The 22,413-nt window shown below is 36.6% G+C and overlaps 2 protein-coding genes across 2 annotated transcripts; both read left to right on the top strand.

Moving 5' to 3' along the window:
* Positions 1 to 596: 596 nt before the first annotated feature.
* fgf9 (fibroblast growth factor 9) lies at positions 597 to 3,886 on the top strand. The gene is made up of 4 exons (XM_060877201.1): positions 597 to 678; positions 2,171 to 2,296; positions 2,484 to 2,587; positions 3,443 to 3,886. Exons 1-4 carry the CDS (start codon positions 597 to 599, stop codon positions 3,629 to 3,631), a joined length of 501 nt encoding a protein of 166 aa, XP_060733184.1. The 3' UTR covers positions 3,632 to 3,886.
* A 3,857-nt stretch (positions 3,887 to 7,743) lies between these two features.
* Positions 7,744 to 20,712, top strand: tmprss3a (transmembrane serine protease 3a). Its single transcript, XM_060877200.1, has 12 exons — positions 7,744 to 7,824; positions 9,851 to 10,043; positions 10,494 to 10,607; positions 10,693 to 10,816; positions 11,611 to 11,739; positions 16,423 to 16,469; positions 17,479 to 17,644; positions 17,892 to 18,061; positions 18,192 to 18,287; positions 19,008 to 19,150; positions 19,662 to 19,814; positions 20,658 to 20,712. The coding sequence occupies exons 1-12, from the start codon at positions 7,744 to 7,746 to the stop codon at positions 20,700 to 20,702; spliced, it is 1,461 nt and encodes a 486-aa protein (XP_060733183.1). The 3' UTR covers positions 20,703 to 20,712.
* Positions 20,713 to 22,413: the final 1,701 nt, after the last annotated feature.

The raw sequence follows: 22,413 nt of genomic DNA, 5'->3' as shown, positions 1-22,413 counted from the left end.
TTTTATTAGAATTAAGACAAAAGCCACTAGCGTAATATTTGTGCACATATGATTATGTGAGCAACAATTTCCACACATTTAGAAGATCATATGCAAAGTCAATATTAAAGTCTGCTGTTGTTTACGTCAGTCCTACCTGTGAGTCAGTGAAGCTCTGTCCAGTTATCACATCATGGTTTGTTTGTAAGAAAAGCTACTGGTACAGAGATACAGCGATACAGATAACACTGACAATGGGATTAGGACTGTCAGAGACGTAAAACGTCTATCTCTCGGGGCACACTTGTACTGTGCATCTGCTCTGAATGTTCTCACAAGTACAAGTGTCATGGGGGAATCACAGTGAGAGGATATAAGGCAAGATAAAGGTTTTAAAGAGACAGAGAGAGAGAGAGAGAATGGCATGCTGACCCTGTTTATACTAAGTAGAGGACAGATTATTCAGTAAGGCTCTGTAGTGTGCTGCATGGCATTGTGGCTCACCTGGATGCTCTGTTTGTTTATATGAAACTGATGCAGCTGTCATGGATTTACACTTGACACTTGTATGTGTGGCATTGCTTCTCAGCATGTGTGTGAGGTCTGAGAGGACAAAGATGGACGCAGGCCGAGACCAGGCGAGCAGAATCAGGCACTTGTGGCTGCTGTCCATCAAAGAATCACAGATGAGGCTGAAAGGTAGGTTTGGTTTGGTCTAAAATGAGAAAAGCAAAATGCTTATTTTTTGATGAACGATGGATATTAGCAAAGTCGAAACTCATCAGTATCATAGTTTAAGGAAATGTAATCGAGATGATGTCAAATTATGTAACTGTGGTGTCAGGAAAGATCTTTTTCTTGGCACATTGCAATACACAGTTCACATACTGCAAATATTTTCACTGTGATAAAGTTACACAGATTTGCTTTTACTTTGAATTAAGTATCATATCAAACCAATGAATGGTATCAAGCAAAAAAGTATTAACAATATTAAACACTATATCAGCCCATGTGTGCTGTTTGAACAGGAATACAATGCATGTCTTACTTGAATATGAAAAGAATAATATGCACATTGCCTTTATTAAAGTAATTTACTGGACCTTTGCCTACCCAGTGGTGTCAGAATGAAAATTAATGGTAGATAATATGGGAATATTGTCTAATAGAACTGTACATAATTATATCATATACAGTTCTATTATAATATGTTGGGTATAATGTTGAATATTAATATATTTTACAAAAAGTGTAAATATATAGCGCTACAGAGAAACATTACACATAACATACAGTTTTAATTAACTGCACAAAATATAGAATTATGTAGTTTTATCTCTTACAAGTAAAAGAAAAGTTTAGTTTGGATGCAAAATCACATACTAAAGCTTTGGATTTCTGCTCTGAGATTACAAACAGTATGAGTCTATAGCTTTAGGCATTTTTTTAGTGTTCCTTTGCAACAGACAGAACAGATGCTAAAAGAGTGTGATGAAGCAAGAGCACGGAAACAAATCTCTCTGTGTGATATTTGTTTGGTATAATCATCAGAGACACAAGGACATGGGCATGACGTATTCCCCAAACTATAAACTGATAACAGGAATTTTTTAGAGATTAAATGAATGTGTGATGTGTCTTTGTATAGCTTTTTATTTGCCTACAGTGCTAAAGAAGTAAAGTCTTCAAAGAACTAAACAATGATAATGCAGCTAATCATTAATAGAACCAGTGGGCATGAACTCCAGTCTGCACGTAAAAAATCAATATTTTCCATTCGTTTAGTTGCTGTCAATTGCAGAAACCTAATGAGACTCAATTTCAGAGACAACAAAGTATCTCTTGTGCTATAATGAAGCTATAAATTAAAGATTAAATACATAAAAATAATAGATACAAATAATAATCAAGCATGAAAATAAATGTAACCTATGGCCGGTCATGAATATTAATATTTATAATAATATTAATTCAATGCATCATAAATAATAATAAGGACGAATATAATGGATATATATAAATAATACATATTTGTAAAACTACAACTGATCATAACACAAACACATGCAAATTAAACACTACAATTGCTACAATAATTATATGGTGGTTGTATATAAGTTATCTTATAATTATAACACACACCCTCTTTAACATTATGAAGCTATTAATCTTTAGCATCTTTCAACAGATGTTTATTCATCAATAGGAAAGGTCAACACGTATCAGCTTCTGTATTGCCGTGTTGGAATCGGATATCATCTACAGATCCAGCCCAGTGGAACTGTAAGGGGTGTGCATACACCGACCAAGCACAGTAAGTTTTATTCTTATATTTATCTTATGTATGTAAGTGTGGAATTAAGTAGGTAAAGGGGTTAGAATACTTGGTAACTCAATAATCCAAGGACATATTTGGACAAATAACAAAAATAATGGTGGAGATTATGTTTTGAAGATTGGTGCTGAGCTTAACTTGTCTTTCTCCTGGTTTTTTGTCTCAGGTTGGGTGAAGGTGTTTGCAGTGAAGCCTGGAGTAGTGGGCATTCGTGGCGTGATAAGCAGACTGTATTTATGTATGAATAAAGAAGGAATCACACAAGGAATGGTGAGCTAGTTTTGAACATTCTTACTACACCACACAATGTTTTCCGTTAGGTTCCACTAGGGGTGGGTGATAAGGCAAAATATCATATTGTGATATCTCACTCAGTGATCACAAAACTGTCTAAGGGATGGAGGCACGCTCTCTTTCTATGGCTCACTATGACACTAGCTAATCTTTTTTATTTATAAACTTACAGTTGAGTTGAAAAGTTTACATCCCTCTTGCTGAATCTGCAAAATCTTAATAATTTAAAAGAAATAAGAGGGATCTTATGAATTGCAGTTTGTTTTTTTATTTAATATTGTCCTGAAGAAGGAATTTCCCTTACAAGATCTTAACATATAGTCCACAAGACCAAATAATAACTTAATTTACACAACTGTACCAGTTACAACCGCTTCAATCTTAATACTGTATGTTGGCACCTGGACGATCAATGACTATGGAAGCATGTGTTAGTCTTGACCCTGTAATTTGTAATTTAGGGATGTGGTTGGCTAGTGGTTAAGGTGTTGGATTACCATTCGGAAGGTTGTGAGTTTGAATCCCAGGTCCACCAGAATGCCACTGCTGGGCCCCTGAGTATGGCCATTAACCCTCAACTGCTCAGTAGTAAAAAATGATATAAAATGTAAGTTGCTCTGAATAAGGGTTGCTGTAATTTGCTATATGTCTCAACAAGAACAGATCTGACTGGTAGGTAATAATTGGCCAATAACAAATTAGTGTATTTACATATTCTTTTTAGAGACTTATAATATTTTTAAAGCACTGGCAGCTGACATACTTTTAATGGCCTGTGAATTGATCCTTAACTTGTAACAACTCAACAAGTGAAAACCTTCTCATCCACAGACACAGTTTTCATCAGACTGTCTATTTAAGGAGCACCTACAGGAGAACCACTACACAACATATTCATCTGTAGCTCATCCAGGCTTATACCTGGCCCTGTCCAGACAAGGACATCTCAGGAGAGGAGACCTGGTGCATCCACACCATGCCAGCAGTCACTTCCTGCCTCGCAAAGTCTCAATGAGCTAAACAACATCACATCAGCACTTTAAGCACCAACTATACCCCTCTATATACAACTCTGCTTTTGTTCTAAAGAGGAATAGACTACCTGACGAAAAGAAATAGTTCCTCAGAGGTAGAAAACAGCTACAAGATATCTAACAGGCTGAATAGATCACTGTTTAAGATGCTTATAGTTGTGTAATGTTGCAGGCCCCTTTGCACATTTTCTCCTCTTAAATTATTGATGGATTGCTGGAACATGCTTAAAGGTACACACCACCCATGAATAAAGGTTAAGTACTGTGAATGTAAATTTAAACTGTTTACTGTATATATTATTTATTTGTAGATATTCTGCATCAAAACTGGTATTTTATATGCATATTTTTCATGTATTTATGTACAGTATGTATACTTTTATATTATATAAATAAATGTTAATTTAAATGTTTATATTTAATGCTTATATTTAATGCTTCTTTTGTGGGTTTATTCCATTTTAATAAACACTAATACACATAGGTTAGAAAAAAGTTGAATAGATGGCATTAAGCACCCACTGCCTTTCCTGTGTTAGGAGCACAGACAACACAGCTGATCATTTAACCTCATACAGATCTGTGTGTCACAGATTCATTTCCCAAACCAGTCCTCAGTATCCCCAGATTCTTCAAGTTCTTCAGATGATAATAATGCAGTTTTAGCAGTCATAATAATGTGTTGATTCAAACTTAAATCAGTGACATATCAGCTACGTTATATGTATTCACCCTTTTCCTGGAGCGCTGCTGTAAATCCATTATGGTTACAACTTCTGGTGGATGTAGTAGTTGAGAATTGACTGGCTTGGAGTAATAGGTGTTGTGGATTTGGTTAGTTAAAAACTAATACTGTTAACTTACCTCCCTAGAACTTTAGCTATAAATGAAGTGAAAGTGACGTGACATACAGCTAAGTATATGACCCATACTCAGAATTTGTTCTCTGGGTTTAACCCATCCAAAGTGCACACACACAGCAGTGAACACACACACACTGTGAACACACACCCGGAGCAGTGGGCAGCCATTTATGCTGCGGCGCCCGGGGAGCAGTTGGGGGGGTTCGGTGCCTTGCTCAAGGGCACCTTAGTCGTGGCCGGCCCGAGACTCAAACCCACAACCTTAGGGTTAGGAGTCAGACTCTCTAACCATTAGGCCACGACTTCCCCCAATTCCAAACATTAGTAGATCTCAGATAATGCTACTACAACTGCTAGTATTAGTAATAATAACAAATCTCATTCTCATCATCAACATCATCATCGTCATCTATTTATCCTAAATTTACTGACCTTCCACAATATTGCATCTTTGTGGCTACATGAGCACCATGCAGTCTGTATGACACCTGTTGACACTAAACCCCACGTGTTTAGGCTTTGAATTTTTTGTACTCAAAATCATTCCCTACATAACACAACCGACAGACAACCGACCCACAAGCCTCTTCAAATCTGTGCTTTCAAATCTCACTTTCACAAACAACCGAATCAACAAAATAGCTAAATTTGCTACTTCACATTGTTTTAATGAAACAAATGAGATATTACTCCCATAATTCATGCAAAGCATCATTTTAAACAGGGTTTTTCAAAAGATAAACTGAAAAAAGTACAGAATAACCCTAAAGGGATCTGTGTAGATGGATCTGTGTGGGTAATCCTGTGAATTTGCATCAGCATTAAATAACATCTGCTACTCTTTTCCTTATATGCTTTTATCTTACCTGCACAATCCTGCCACACACAAAAAGGATCCTAAACTGCTTACTGGGGTGGTACTTTCACCTTTTCTACTGTTAATATATATTTTTAGCATGAAAATGTATATACAGGGCACATTTAAAATATTTAGTGTACATTATTATTGACAGAGAAAATGCTTTAAAAGTAAATACACCACATATGCACTAAGTAAAGGATACAAATACAAAAGCTACAAAAGGTGTACACTTGAGGATGTGACCTCAGAGACAAGGTACAGTATCCTTTTTTTCAGAGATTGTACCCATATTTCTCAGAACGTTTATTATTCTTACCATTTCCACACGCTACCTAGTCCTGCCTCACTCATTTTTTCTAACAAAGCATCCGGGTTTTTGAAGGCACACAGGTCCCATCGTAACCTGATCATGTATCCAGAGAGATGATGAAGTCATCTGATCTCCTCTCAGAGCGACACAACTTCTCAGTGCTCACCTGCTCAGGTATCCTACTATATCTCAGAGAGAGAGTGAGAGAAAGAGAGGTGCAGTTATTTGTAAAGACACAGAGTAGTGCGTAGTCAAAAACATGTGGACGAACAAAGCATGAAGATACTATAACATTTTGGGGTAAGTATGACATAATTGTTGGCTGAGGATCTTAGAACAAGTCTATAGTCTATATTCTTAGAAAAAAACAGTTTATGGATGTGTAAGGTTTTATATCTCTTTAAATGGGTTGCAGTTGTAGAATGATGGTATATCAGTGTTCCTTAAGGTTCAAATATTGAAAGGTAGACTATATTTATGTTTTAAGGTGAATGACATACTAAACATACAAAATAATATGCTCTTGATGCTACAACCTCAGCAACAAGGAAAAGTGAAATGTGATACCTTTTATTTCTGAGACTGACATAGGAATAACCCCTGATATAGGGTTCTACAAAAAACCTTTAAAAGGACAAACTGAAGAATTGTTTAAGATGTCAGCATCTAAGAAAGTGAAAATATCTTAAATCTTGTCATATCAAATATATCATATCAAATATATCAAATATTATATTATGAATTATATTTATTAGGATTACATTAAACCAAATACCTTATTGTCAAAGCTATTTCTAGACATTTTTACTCATTTCAATTAGATTAGAATTAATTAGATTATATATATATATATATATATATATATATATATATATATATATATATATATATGTATATGTATATGTATATATATATACATACACTAATATACATATATATATATATATATATATATATATATATATATATATATAATCTAATTAATTCTAATCTAATTGAAATGAGTAAAAATGTCTAGAAATAGCTTTGACAATAAGGTATTTGGTTTAATGTAATTATTTGGTTTAATGTAAATATATATATTTCTTTAAAGCTTCTTTGCGACAATGCCCAATGTTAAAAGCAGTATATATATATATATATATATATATATATATATATATATATATATATATATATATATATATTTCTTTAAAGCTTCTTTGCGACAATGCCCAATGTTAAAAGCAGTATATATATATATATATATATATATATATATATATATATATATATATATATATATATATATATATATACGTATATATATATATACGTATATATATATATATATATATATATATATATATATATATATATATATATATATATATATATATATATATATATATACGTATATATATATATATATATATATATATATATATATATATATATATATATATATATATATATATATATATATATATATATACTGCTTTTAACATTGGGCATTGTCGCAAAGAAGCTTTAAAGAAATATATATATTTTGCAGATACATTTTACATTTATAAATTTACCCCAAATTAACAAGCCAGAGGTTAAAAATGCAGGAAAAATATCCTTAGAAGATATGAGAAGGAAGACTGAAAGAGTAATTTAATGATGAAGTAGATAATTTTTCTAATAATAAGCAATTATTTATTGCATACCATGCAAAAATGTCTGATGTAAAGCTTGAAAGCCGTGAAAGCTTTTATAATAATCTCAAAATAGGAAATATTGCATATTGCATCTGCCCATTTTCAAGATATTTTTTATTTGCTATCATATTTTTCCTGAAAGCGTATTGTCCTTTTTATATTTGTGAAGGCTATGTGAAGGCACTCATGGCTGACTCAGAGGCGGCGTCCAGTGGCAACCTTGAGGAGGGAATTCTAGAGGCTCCACTAACAGGTGGAGGAGAGAGTGGAGTCACCCACGAACAGGTGAAAGTCTGGTCAAGCGTGACCTTTCCTATCCATACTAACTGAAGTCCATTCAATCCATAGCTATATATTTAACAGGTTGCAGAGACGAAGCAAATGGAAACTGCCCAATTAGAGGTGGTGTCTGTTGGAGATCAGGATCTTCTGGCTTCCACTCCTCCCCTTGAGAGCCACAATGTGAGCATGTCAGCAGAAAACAGCACAAATAACCCAGGCTCTGAGACTGTAGAGCAGACAGGCTGTCAGACAGAAGCTACCAACAATGTCCAAGCACAATGTCCAAGTCCAGGAATACTTGTTACTAAAGTCCAGCCCTTCTTGTCAGGTAAGAAAAATCATAAGGAAGGAATCACGTGATTTGAGTTAGTCAGTGGGACAAGTTGGATATTATGGAAAGAAAGAAAGAAAGAAAGAAAGAAAGTTTCTTACCCTGTTTTTTTGTAAATATTCATATTCATATCTCTTTGGACACTAAAACTGAAACCCAAAGAAATACAAATTCTGATACCTTTAGCTTGCTAAAAATGGCCCCCTGGGAGCTCTGATAGGGACATATCTTTTTTGGAGGTCTGATATATGAATCGTAAAGGTTGCCCTTTATTGGACAAGATGAAATACCCTTACCTCTTTTTCTAATAGAGCACACACACACACTCACACACACACACACACACACACACACACACACACACTGCTTAACCATAACCTTAATATCAGTAATGTTTTTATTTATTTTTTTATTACTTTTTTTAATGTTTTTTTTTTCTTTTATTCACCTAAATGTCCAAAACGTCTTCCTTGCAGGGTTAAAAAAACTCTTGCTGCCACATCATGCAATGTGAATTATGAATTTTGATTCATAATGTAACAATGAAATACTCAACACCACTGAATCCACTATGATATGTTCTATTTTCAATTTAAATAAATGTATCTCGTTTTATACATAGTAGCTCAGTGATACCACTGAATCTTTAATGACTCGATCCAGTTCAATTTATTAGCCTCTGATATGTGACTAACTGTTCAGGATCTGTGATAGGCTGACTGTTAATTTGCAAACGATGATGACACAAAGATCTATTTTTCTTTAAAATTATTTTTGCATACAAGTTGCCTGTCTTTTATATATACTAACTGATTTATAATCAGTTTATAATGCCTGAGGGTAGTAGGGGGATGTGGAAAAATGTTTATTATAAATAAGTGTATAAAATGCTCTCCTCATGGTACCACCTACTGGCAACATGATATAACTAATTAACTGTCACATTGGCTTAGCAACTAGTTTCTAGCAACTATTCCACTTTGCATTTTTGATCCAAGCCCAACCCTATCCCACTGAGTAGACTGACATTTTATACATCTTTATCCATCTACCAATTGAAGTGATGTGTGGGGTTTAAAAAAATATTCCATTCTTAAGAGTAGGTCACACTTTTTAATCTTTTTAAAAAAAGATTAAAAACCAATGATCTATGATAATTGTCTCAGTGAGGCAAAGGCGAGTGAGGATCCAAATGCAGTTCAATCTTTTATTAAACCAAAGCAAGAAACAGGCAAACAGACGGGCAGGCAAAACAGGGCAGAACACTGAGCAAACGGGAAACAGGAACATAGACACAAACATCCAACAACAACCAACACCAGGGAAGTGAACAAACAGTGTAGATATAACAAACAGGAACCAATCACCAAGCAGAGACAATCAGTGACTAAGACAACATAACTGGGGGAGAGATGGAGTGCAATTAGTGTCCATGGTAACAAATGAGTGGGCGGAGCAAACAATTAACAGCAAGGCAGACCAGCAGACAGAAACAGGGCAGAACACAGACAGACTCATTACAATAATAGATTCATGATTGTTGCTGTTACCTTTTAAGTTTGATGCAGCGAAAAAAAAAATTGTGGGTCATGTGGGGCTTAACCAAGATAAAAAACATCATAAACCTCTGAAAATTAGGGTCATATATCAACACTAAAAACAATATCATATATATCATATATCATATCAACACCAACAACAATATCATTTTGTATCATATCTAATGATAACATTTCTTTTAATCATATGTTTTAGTAGAGAGATTAGGGTTCTTTGCTTTCATATTGAAAGTTTCTCATAAGATTTTCTATATCAGACAAGCCAAAAATCATACAGTGGTTTAAGATTTATTTATTTAAACTGTGTTGAGTGTAGGAGAAGCATGTTGTAAAATATCTATATTTTCATAGTAATGTTTCTTCTTTACCTATTTATTCTGCAACCCCCAAAGGAAACCAAGCAGAAAACAAATCTCTCAGGGGTCGTTTATTTGCACGAAGAATGGAGCTTTTAATTGGAGTCTGCGTGCTGCTCACTGTTACCTTTGTCCTTGGCATTGGTCTGGGAGGTGAGTGTGGGAGTCTACAACCTGTCCAGCAGCACCTGCTGGCCACTGCTGGCGTGAATAATTAACAGCTATGATTATATTGCACAACCCGGTGGCCACTGATCTAAAAGTGGAACTATGGTTGAACAGTTCCATTAAATTCTGTGGTGTCAGATATCTGTACTGTCTAACTGGTGATGTATAAATGGCAGTAAATAATGCAATAACTTTATCCTAGATGATTCATTAGGCATTTATTGAGTCCTGTAAAAGTGGGCCTGTCTTTGTTGATCAGTATTGTTTGTTCATTTATTTAAATGTTCATTAAGCATGTATTTTGAATGAGAATCCTTGGATAATCACAGTCTGTATAATTACAGCAGAAGTACTTAGGTGGTGTATGTTTACAGTGTTCAGGTAAACTGATCTAATATGTCTTTCATCTCCATTTTCATTTTTCTCTTGTCACAGTGGGGATGAGCTGTAGAGGCAAGTTCCGGTGCAGCTCCTCGCTCTGTGTCAGCATCTCTGCACAATGTGATGGACACGCGGACTGTGAACATGGGGAGGACGAGCTCAGCTGTGGTGTGTACAGTGCTGCTCTCAGTGACAAATCAATATACAATAAGATGCTGCACCTAATACAGCTCATTTCTACTCTGCTGTATAGTGCGTGTGAGTGGGAAGAGTTCAGTGCTGCAGGTGTTAAGTGGTGGAGTCTGGCGCACTGTGTGTTCAGAAAAGTGGGACTCTGATCTGGGCTTCTCTGCCTGTAAACAGCTGGGATACTCTAGGTAAAACTATCAAACACTCTAAGCAATAAAAATCTTTGGGGTATTATGCTGTGGCAGTGGTGGAAAGCAGGTGACCACAAGCTAGCTATTATCTATTACACAACAGCTAGACAAAGGCCAGCATGAGCTTTCTTAAAGACAAAGAAATTCACTGCATCGTTTCATACTGCTTCTAATACAATTTTACAGGGTAGTTGAACCATGTCAGGACTATCCTCTAATAAACAATTGATTAATGTCACTTTGATTGAAAGGAGAGGCACTATATATCCAACAGATATAGTTAAGATAACATAGATAACATAGATAGATAACATGCAAAACTCCCACCTGATTGCACCCTGTGACAGGTTGGCACCCTTATACAAGGGACTCCCTGGGAGATTGCAGGCCACCTTTAACTCTATGTAGAATAAATTAGGATGGATGGAATTACAGCGTGCTGCCTCCTTTGATCAATTATTGGCCTACCTTGATCAATTCTGCATTTTGCTGTGTTTCAAAAATGCTTAGTTTTATGCATTTATTCCATGGATAATCATCTTGATATCATTGTGCCACTCAAGATGGATGCACATCCAGGTGTAAACAGGATCCTATGGTTTCCATATGGATTTTAAATAATGGAGCTGTCACATCTCCCAAGGAATTTCTGATTTTTTTTCTGAGTTTTCACCAAGGAAATGTGACCCAGATGTCCTATGTATTGTTTGACAATACTATTTTTAGCTAAGAAACCTTATTTCAACAAGAGCCTAACTTCTTGTGATTCCTACCTTTCCTTCCCTTTATAGTTATGTGGAGTCTGGTTCCCTCCCTCTCACCTCGATTGAACAAGACCTTCAGGATAATCTGGTGTCCATCAATCTGAGCCAGCAGAATCCCCTGTATCCAATCAAGATACACAATACGACCAGCCTGAGGTGTGAAACAGTATTGACTACTCTGCACGGATGTGTTGTTGTTGATGAAGATGATGATGAAGACGATAAGTTATTATTGTTGTTATAATGTGACAAACAATCTGGGGGCAGTTGTATCCCTGTCTAACACAAATTTCCACAGATGAATCCAGACCATGTACAGGAATTGTCCTGGTCATAAGAAACTAAAAGAATACATTTCCAGCATTTGGCAGATGTTCTTTTCCAGAGTGACTTACAGAACTGTTTCTGAAGTCTCTATCAATAAATACATAAATATTGTTTTACTATGTCAAGGACTAAGAATACCATGAGTCTAAATAGTGTTTAGGGGTAATATAGAAAGAAAAGCACAGATAATGTTGTTTTTAGTTTTTAAAGTGCTAGTTTAAATATTTCGGGATGAGGTAGGTCTTTAGCTGTAGTTTGAAGGCTGCCAGTAAGTCAGTTGTTGACATCCAGGGAAAGTTCATTCCACCACCATGGTACCAGAAAAGAGAAGTTGGCAGTTTCCCCTGTTCTTTGGAGATTTCCTCTGGGAACTCTGGTTTCTTCCCTTAGTCAAATGAAATGCATTATTGTGTCCTGTGACAGGTTGGCACCCTAATCCATGGGAGTCCCTGGGAGATTGCAGGCCACCTGTAACTCTATGTAGAATAAATTAGTGGTTAGCATGTTCGCCTCACACCTCCAGGGTTGGGGGTTCGAATCCCACCTCCGCCTTGTGTGTGTGGAGTTTGCATGTTCTCCCTGTGCCTCGGGGGTTTCCTCCGGGTACTCCGATTTCCTCCACCGGTCCAAAGACATGCATGGTAGGTTGATTGGCATCTCTGGAAAATTGTCCGTAATGTGTGATTGCGTGAGTGAATGAGAGTGTGTGTGTGTGCCCTGCGATGTGTTGGCACTCCGTCCAGGCTGTATCCTGCCTTGATGCCTGATGACGCCTGAGATAGGCACAGGCTCCCCGTGACCCGAGGTAGTTCGGATAAGCAGTAGAAAATGAATGAATGAAATCCCACTTCAGTAATCTAAAATATTTTGTGTAGGTTCATGGTGTATTATTCTAATTAAGTCCATTTCATTTCCATCTTCTAACACCACAAAATATGGAGAAATTCAAGACGGAAATTTGAATACTTTACAACTATTACACAACCCTCTGTACTATAAATAAAACAGAACAAAAGAGACATAACTAACATTAAACTATTATGAGACTGTAAATAGTACCTTAGCACCATTTAGAAAGTTTCTAACCTCCAACGCTTTAAAGACTTAAATTCTATGTGCTTTCTGTGGGTTCACATTGCTTCAACATGTAATTTAAAACGTAGCACTTTCTCACTACATTAAAAATGCATTTTGGCAGGATTCCATCACCACACACGCACACGCACACACACACACACACACACACACACACACACACACACACACACACACACACACATCAAGCCATTATTCTATACCCAACACTACATTTTTTGTCTTTGTGATTCTTTATTATGATCTCAATTCTCAATTCTTGATTCTGATCAGTTTTGGAAGGGATTTATTTTTATCTAAGAGCAAGACAAAATTACAGGTTTAAATTAATGTCAAGTTAATAAGCTAATTGTCTATAGTATAGTACATAGTGAAATGAGACAACGTTTCTCCAGGGCCATGGTGTTAACATAAGTAGTCCTAGCCACATAAAGTACATCTTTGCAGTCTAGTGTAAACAGTGCAAGACAAAAGACAGTGCAAATAAACAATACAAAACACTACAAGAAAATACACAGAAGCAGCTCTGACCAGAGTCCAGAGACCAGAGTATATACATACTGCATATTCAATGACATTGTAATGAGTTGTGCAACACAGCAATTTACTGTATGTACAAGACAACATGTGCAAAGAGCAAAAACAATGTGCAAAAACAGCATGTAAACAGTTTGACATGGGTGGTGCTGTTGACAGGGATTTATATCGGATGAGTGTTTATTTGTTGCAGATCAGTGTAGTCCACACAGTTGCCTGTGTGTATGTGTGTGTGTATTGTGCCTGGTACAGTTCAGTTCAGTTGTTGAGGTGTCTGATGACTTGTGGAAAGAAACTGCTACACAGTCTGATTGTGAGAGCTTGAATGCTTTGGTACCTTTTTCCAGATGGCAGGAAGGTGAAGAGTGAGGGGTGTGTGGTTTCATCAACAGTGCTCTTGGCTTTTTTCAGATGCGGCGTGTGGTGTAATTGTCTGTGATAGAAGCAAGAGACACTATAATGATCATCTCAGCTGTCCTCAGTATCCCCTGCAAGGTTTTGCGATCTGAGATGGTGCAATCCTTTCTGTAGAACATAGTCAGGATGGGGGAGGGAGATGTGCTTTCCTCAGCCTTTGTAAGAAGTAGAGAAGCAGGTGAGCTTTCTTGGTGATGTAGGTGGTGTTGAGTAACTAGGTGGGTGAGAGCCAGATGAAGGGTCTGTGGACCGGTTTGGACAATACAAAAAAAATTGCAGGGGGTCCAGTGAAGGTGGTAGCTGGGCCTTGGTGTGCCTCATGTTGAGCGTCTCAAAGCACTTCATTACTATGTCAGAAAAATGTAGAATTCTTTGGCAGGTGCTCAGGGAAATGTTGAATATGTCAGTGAAGACAACCACTAGCTGTTTCGCACATTGTCACCCTGCCAGGAATGTTTTCTGGTCCAGCAGACTTCCTTGGGTTAACTCTGGGATGGTCTTCATTGCCGCTACATTGTTCTGCACCTCAAACCGTGTATAGATGTCATTCAGTGCATCTGGTAGGGAGGCGCCACTGTCATAGGCAGGTGAAGCTGTCTTGTAGTTTTTGATCATCTGGATGCCAGGCCACATGTGCCGGGTGTCTCTGCTGTCCTAAACTTGCCGCTGTTCTTAGGGCCACCCTGTCCCCTGCTTTGAAGACTAAGTCTCTAGACTTCAGCAGCACCATGATGTGCCCATTTCAAAACATTAACGATTTTATAGTATGTTAGCAACTACTTTCACATTCAACATTGTTTCATTTCACTGTATAATACACAGTTATATATGTTATATAAGGTTTAAATAAATTCTTCACTTGACTTGATTTGAGGATAGAGGACTTGCAATTCACAGTTTCTCTCTAACATGACAAACTCTAGACTCTAGACTTCAGCAGCACACCCATTTACCACCCTCACTGGACCCCCTGTAGTTTGCATATTGTCCAAACTATGCCATTGCCACGGCCCTTTATTTAGCCCTCACCCAGCTTGACAATAAGGACACTTGCGTACGAATGCTGTTCATAGACTTTAGTTCAGCATTCAACACAATCATCCTTCAGCACCTGATTGAGAAGCTGAGACTTACTGACTGAGTGACCTCAGTCAGCCCGGATCGGTAACCGCATCTCCAGGACCACCACACTGAGCACTGAAGCCCTTCAGTGGTGCGTGCTCAGCACACTGCCGTTCACCTTGCTGACTTACGACTGTGCAACAGTGCACAGAACGAACTATACCATCAAGATTGCCGATGACACAACCATGGTGGATCTCATTAGCAAGAACGACGAGACAGCATACAGAGAGGAGGTGCAACTGCTAACTGTCTGGTGTAGAGCCAACACCCTGTCTTCTCAGGAGACCTCAGAAGAGCACGGCTGAACATTGATGGATCCTCTGTAGAGATTGTCAAGAGCACCAAATTCCTTGGTGTTCATCTGGCAGAGAACCTCACCTGGTCACTTAACACCAGCTTCATCACCAAGAAAGCCCAGCAGGATCTCTACTTCTTATGAAGGCTAAGGAAAGCACATCTCCCTCCCCCCATCCTGACTACGTTCTACAGAGGGACCATTGAGAGCATCCTGAGCAGCTGGATAACTGTCTAGTTTGGGAATTACACCATCTTGGCTCGCAAGACCTTGATGTTCCTGTGCCCCACCTGTAATTTACATAATGGCCTGTCTGTAAAGCAATCAACTGATCAATACACAGGATGACCCTTCTATGTATTTTACGTATTATAGAAGCATTCTAGTACATTGTCAAGCCACCCAACGACCGTGCAGCCAAATTCAAGGAAAATCTAACGATTTGGCGAGCCAGCCAGGAGAGACAGATAAGAAGAGAACTCACCAAAACCACTGGAACAAGAAGTGAACAGAAGAATCTGGGAGATTCTACAACCTCAATTAAGATTAACAAAGAATTCCGTGTACAGAATCCTTTGAATCATTTGAACTTTGTCTCAAAGATCCATTGGCATATTTCATATTTTATTGTTTGTTTGCACCAGGTTGCACAGATGCACTTTATGTGGCTAGGACTAAATTATTTAAGTATTCAGCGCTGTGTTGTTCTGTTTATCTCTCTTTGTTCTATGTAGCACTATGGTCCTGGAGAAAAGTTGTCTCATTTCACCATGTCCTGTGTCACCTATATATGGTTGAAATGAAAATAAAAGCTTCTTGACTTGACTTGACTTGAGCTACATAGTTTTGTTATTAACTTCAAGAGAAGTTTTTTTTTGATGGAACAACTGTTTATGGGTGCTGTAGCAAGTGATACCAGGAACTTGTTTCATGGACATTAAAAAAGATTAAATAAACAGAAAACATGCATGATGTAATTTTTATTAAAATGTTTTAATGTTGATAACATGCTGTTTTTCTAACATGTTATTTTTTGTTTTTAGTAAAACTGAATGCAGATCAGGAAAGATCATAACTTTAAGGTGCTTGGGTAAGTGTATTAAGTCATAGAAAACCTGTTACAGCAGATCTTTGTAATGAATCTTGAAACAAGTGGCTGTTTTTACAAAGTTTAATATAACAGCAGCAAAAATCAATGTGTCCAAGTGTAAATGTGTCCAAAATCTGTTCACTGTTGATGCTGAATTATGGTAAAATATTCAGGCAAATGTCTAATATGTACAAAAAACACGATAAAAAGAGAAGTTCAAAAACAGGTCTAACAAAGTGGAAAGGAAGTTAAATTTATCAAGTGAAATTTATTTGTGATGAATAGACAGCTTTCAGCTCAGGTTGTTTTTTGTGAACATTGGTAAAAAATGCAAGACGTTAGCAGTTGTCTGCCATGCTGTTTTCCAGCTGCATTTAAGTCAGTTCAATTCAATTCTATATACACACACACATATATGTATATATATATGTATATATATATATATATATATATATATATATATATATATATATATATATATATATATATATATGTATATATATGTGTGTGTGTGTGTGCATAGAATTGAATTGAACTGTGTATATAGTATAATATATATATATAGTGCTTTTAAGAAACAATTGTTTCAAAGCAGCTTTATAGAAATATAAATATTCCGAATAAAAATTACAAAGTTTAAGATAACATTTATGTTTATTTATATTTATGAGGCCTAATGCGGCAATGGTGGCAAGGAAAAACTCCCTGAGATGTTTTACAATCTGTAAGAAAATGGATAACAGGCAGGGTTTTTTTTTTTATGCTTTTTTACTCATTCACCATTTTTCAGTGAAGTTTAATGACATTGAGAAATCCACTGTAGACTAAAAATTCAAACTCAAATTTCCAGCATGCAATTTAGCTATATATAAAATGCCAGTTTTTCTGTGTAGTAGATAGTACTTTTAATACTTGGAATATTGAGAGAAAATATTTATCAGTTAAACATATTACATTTTATTATTACATTTTGCCAGAGCATTGTCTCTGCCTGTGTGTCTGTGTGTAGAGTGTGGTTTCCGACCCCAGTATAGTGCACGTATCGTGGGGGGTAACCTGTCTCGGGAAGGCCAGTTTCCTTGGCAGGTGAGTCTTCAATTCCAGAATGAGCACCTGTGTGGAGGATCTATTGTAGAAACACAGTGGATATTAACAGCCGCACACTGTGTGTATGGGTAAGTGTGCACACACACACACACACACACACACACACACACACACACACACACACACAATCTTACTATCCTTGTGAGGACTTTAATTTAAATAATAATTATTGTACAGTTTAATTGCTATGCCTGTGCTTTCATCTAAACATAATATTCACACCAGTAACTAAAAAAATGATTTGGCTCTTTTATTATAGCATGTAAAATAATAACCTGTTCTTGAGACTATGTTTGTCTTGTTTTTCTTTCTTAGCTTTGCGTACCCTCCGCTGTGGACAGTTCTCGCTGGACTCACAGAGCAGCCAGCCACTGGAGCAAAGTATCTCACTGTGGAGAAAATTATTTATCATGGCCGCTACAGACCTAAAGGGCTGGACTACGACATCGCTCTGCTGAAACTGTCCCAGCCACTCACTTTCAATGGTAACCTTTATTAAAAATGATCTCAATGGGGAAATGTCAAGACATTTAAAGTGATATGTAGAGAATTTTTCTTTTATTTGTGGATGTGTTTGCCATCATTTGATGCTTATTGAAGTCTTCTCTGCCGCAGGCTACATTGAGCCCATCTGCCTGCCAAACTTTAGAGAAGAGTTTGAGGATGGGAAGATATGCTGGATCTCAGGATGGGGAGCCACAGAGGATGGAGGTAAGTCTGGAGATGCAGGATAATGAGTAAGTGTCTAAATTTTGTATTTATCATAAAATCCTTACTGGAAGTCATTTTTATGGCATTTGGAAGACACCATCACCCAGAGCAGCTTACATACGTACATCTTATTTATACAAAGGATCTTGATCAAGGGGTAACAGCTTGGCCATGGTTGGATTTGAACACACCTTCTGATAAGTTGGCCAACATCCTTACCACTGCGCTACAATGCTTCTCTCCTTTGCTATTTATACAGAATTTGTGATAATGTAAATTGAAATCTGCATTTTTTGTAGTCTAACTAATTACCATGTTTATCAATTTGTCATTTGATATTAAATAAATAGGGTCAGAACTAGCTTTAAGCGATGTCATGGTCACATTATCCAATTCTCTTAAACTAGAATAGAACTAGTTAATATCATTGTTAAAAAAAACTACACAACTATGTAAATCCTAAATTAGCTTAATATAAAAGTGCTGAACAAAATTACTGATTTGAGCCAAGTTTTCTAAACTTAAATAATCTCCCAGTTGCATCTTCCAGGGTTTGCTTTTCCAGCTTGAGGATTGAACCAAGTTTGAATTCAATTTTAGATTTGCATTGTGCTGAAATGAGCTCAGAGCTTTATTTGGCTTTCCTGCTCCTACTATAATGTAGCAAAGTATTAGTACTGAATCTGATTCACAATGTAATCCATTGTTTGCTGTGCTCAGGTGAAGCGAGTGTGTCTCTGCATTCTGCGAGGGTGCCGCTGATCTCCACCAAAGCCTGCAGTCAGCCTGAAGTCTATCAGGGCTACATCTCACCTGGCATGATTTGCGCAGGATACCTAGAAGGGGGAACTGACTCCTGCCAGGCAATTTCATGATTTAAAGCTTCCTTAAGACATTTATCTAGAAAACAAGAGGGGCTTTATACTGTAAACATGTTTCTGCTTTAAGATGTACTTCTGAAATGTGAACTGAGACCAGAGTGGAGTAAAAGCATGTGACATCTTGTGTATTTCTGAACGTAACTCTTCTTATAGTTGCATATATTCAGTAATTACATTGAAACCGAATTATGTGTGATAGAAACAAGTGCAAGGCGGTGAGGTGTGTATCACAGTCTAAGTACTAAAGCGGACAAAACACATTTTCTATGAGTGAAAAGAAGACACTTTCGTATTCTACAAAAAATGCTGTAAATGGGATTTTTAAAAAGTTAATAGATTTTTAATCAAATTAATTCTCTCTATATAGTTATATATTATACCATTTATACAGAATATATAATACACAGGAAGAGTTTATATATAGTTCTAGAGATATTCTACTATATATGGTATACATTTATCTAAGTAATGTATAAATGTAAATGTCTTATAGGGGGACAGTGGAGGTCCTCTGGCCTGTGAGGTCTCGTCTGTGTGGAAGCTGGTGGGAGCGACGAGTTGGGGTCAGGGTTGTGCAGAGAGAAACAAACCCGGGGTTTATACACGCATCACACAAGCCCTCACCTGGATTCATAAACAAATGGAGGTCAGTTAAGAAACAATGCATGAGCAAGAGTGACTGAGAAAAGTATGCTGATACCCATGATGATCATACAACAGCTCTAGACACACAGAAATTAATATATAACCTCCTTCTCACAAGTAAAATTAACTGCACAGCCAGTAACACTGGCAAGTTATTTCAGAAATGACAACCTTTTCTTTCACATTTTACAGGCCTTCATGTTCTGCAGAAATGGGTGCTTTGTTGTACAACCTTACAATAATGTGATTTTGGTGTAGTTTTTAATTCAAATGGGCCAGGATTCAGGGTGGGAGTTGTTTTATTATTATTATTATTATTATTATTATTATTATTATTATTATTATTATTATTATTATTAATAATAATAATAATAATAATAATAATAATAATAATATTACTATTGTTGTTGTTGTTGTTTTTATTATTATTATTATTTATTAATAAGAAATGGCAAGAGGGAGAGATTCCTTTCTGTATTATCTGAAATATATAAAAATTACGATTGCTTATGTAGTGTTCATCTCTGAGAAGTGTAAAAAATTTAAATAAATTAGAAATAAATAAATACAATAATAATAATAAGTTTTGCAGGTACTGTGTTCATTAGGTAATTTATTAAGCAGCATAAACATCAGCTAGAACATAACTGCTTACAACACACAAGGCTCCTGCAGTTCAAACACAAAGTATTCAGGAGCAGGTTTCATTGATGTTCATTCAACTCGTTTCACTGTACATTTGTTAATGTACAGTATTCACTGCGGCTGCAATTCACCTCACAGTCACAAGAACGCTACTGTGTGTAAAATAACCATAATATATGACATCTTTATTTTCTTGCAGAGAGAAGAAACGCTGAACCCACCTCCAATCAGCTCAGACAACTGACAAATCCGACAAGTTTTTTATTATAATAATAATTTTTTTAAACATGAAATGAGTCCATGGTGCACTCGGTTTTTCATCCTGCACAGCTCAGTTAAATACGTTACTATAAACAGTGTTATTGATGCTGGAATGTGATCCAGGCTGCTACAGGCTTCATAATCACATACGACTGAATGACATTACCCAGAGAGATCTAAACTAAAAGCTTACAACATCCAGAAGGTTAATCTAAATGAACAGAAATACTACAGTGAAATTTTGCAACGTTACAGAGCTTGCATTTCTTCACTCATATTAGAAATAAACTTTCTTTTTTCTTTAAGATACACACTAATGACTCTACACATCACAGAGTCACAAAGGCCCAAAAGAACAACTTTCTCTAGAGAGGGGGACTTGTATTGAATATTTATGGATGAATAGATTGCTCAGTGTACTGAAAACATTTAGACATTAGAACTACTTTTATAGTTTGGGGAAATTGCATTATCTTCTTGCACACAACTCGACAACTCAACAAAATGTCATTCAGTTGTTTAAAAAAAAAGGAAAGAATAAGCAAGTTATGTTATGTCACTAGTGGCTAGCTAGCTAGATAGCTAGATAGATAAAGTGGTGTGAAAAAGTGTTGGGCCCCTTCCTGATTTTTTATTTTTTTGCACGTTTTTCACACATTAATGTTTCAGATCATCAAACAAATTTAAATATTAGCCAAAGATAACACAAGTAAACACAAAATGCAGTTTTTAAAGGAAGGTTTTTATTATTATGGAAAAACAAAATCCAAACCCACATGCCCTGTGTGAAAAAGTATCTCTCTCTCTCTCACACAAACACACACAAAAACATAACTTAACTGTGGTTTATCACACCTGAGTTCAATTTCTCTAGCCACACCCAGGACTGATTACTGTCACACCTGTTCATAATCAAGAAATCACTTAAATAAGACCTGACTGTGCCGTGAAGTAGACCACAAGATCCTCAAAAGCTACACATTATGCCGAGATCCAAAGAAATTCAGGAACAAATGAGAAAGAAAGTAAATGAGATCTGTTAGTCTGAAAAAGGTTATAAAGCCATTTCTAAACGTTTGAGACTCCAGCAAACCACAGTGAGAGCCATTATCCACAAATGGCAAAAACATGAAACAGTGGTGAAACTTCCCAGGAGTGGCCGGCTGACCAAAATTACCCAAAGGCAGAGCACAGCGATGACTGACTCATCCAAGATTTCACAAAAGACCCCACAACATCTAAAGAACTGCAGGCCTCACTTGCCTCAGTTAAGGTCAGTGTACATGACCCCACCATAAGAAAGAGACTGGGCAAAAATGGCCTGCATGGCAATGTTCCAAGACAAAAACCGCTGCTGAGCAAAAAGAATATTAAAGCTTGTCTCAGCTTGTCTTGCCAATTCTTTTGGGAAAATACTCTGTGGACTGACAATAGATGCATTTTGGATGGTGTGTGTCCTGTTACATCTGGCTTAAAAGTAACACTGCATTTTAGAAAAAGAACATCATACCAACGGTAAAATATGGTGGTGGTAGTGTGATGGTCTGGGGCTGTTTTGCTGCTTCAGGACCTGGAAGACTTGCTTTGGTTAATGGAACCATGAATTCTGCTGTCTACCACAAAATCCTGTAGGACAATGTGAGGCCATCTGTTCTTGACCTCAAGTTGAAGCGAACTTGGGTTCTGAAGCAGGA

Source organism: Tachysurus vachellii, chromosome 8 (genome assembly GCF_030014155.1).
Source record: "Tachysurus vachellii isolate PV-2020 chromosome 8, HZAU_Pvac_v1, whole genome shotgun sequence".
In the NCBI taxonomy this organism is placed as follows: Eukaryota; Metazoa; Chordata; class Actinopteri; order Siluriformes; family Bagridae; genus Tachysurus; species Tachysurus vachellii.
Note: the sequence above shows the minus strand (reverse complement) of the source record. Positions and strands in the feature narration are given on the sequence as shown.

What these genes read in the sequence shown, in the direction of transcription:
- fgf9 (XM_060877201.1), top strand. Translation starts at nt 597, where the DNA reads ATGGACGCAGGCCGAGACCAGGCGAGCAGAATCAGGCACTTGTGGCTG. An exon ending in ATCACAGATGAGGCTGAAAG is followed by an intron (nt 679 to 2,170) that starts GTAGGTTTGGTT and finishes ATCTTTCAACAG; the next exon opens with ATGTTTATTCATCAATAGGA. An exon ending in GCATACACCGACCAAGCACA is followed by an intron (nt 2,297 to 2,483) that starts GTAAGTTTTATT and finishes TTTTTGTCTCAG; the next exon opens with GTTGGGTGAAGGTGTTTGCA.
- tmprss3a (XM_060877200.1), top strand. Translation starts at nt 7,744, where the DNA reads ATGGAAACTGCCCAATTAGAGGTGGTGTCTGTTGGAGATCAGGATCTT. An exon ending in GCCGCACACTGTGTGTATGG is followed by an intron (nt 17,645 to 17,891) that starts GTAAGTGTGCAC and finishes TTTCTTTCTTAG; the next exon opens with CTTTGCGTACCCTCCGCTGT. An exon ending in GGGGAACTGACTCCTGCCAG is followed by an intron (nt 19,151 to 19,661) that starts GCAATTTCATGA and finishes AATGTCTTATAG; the next exon opens with GGGGACAGTGGAGGTCCTCT.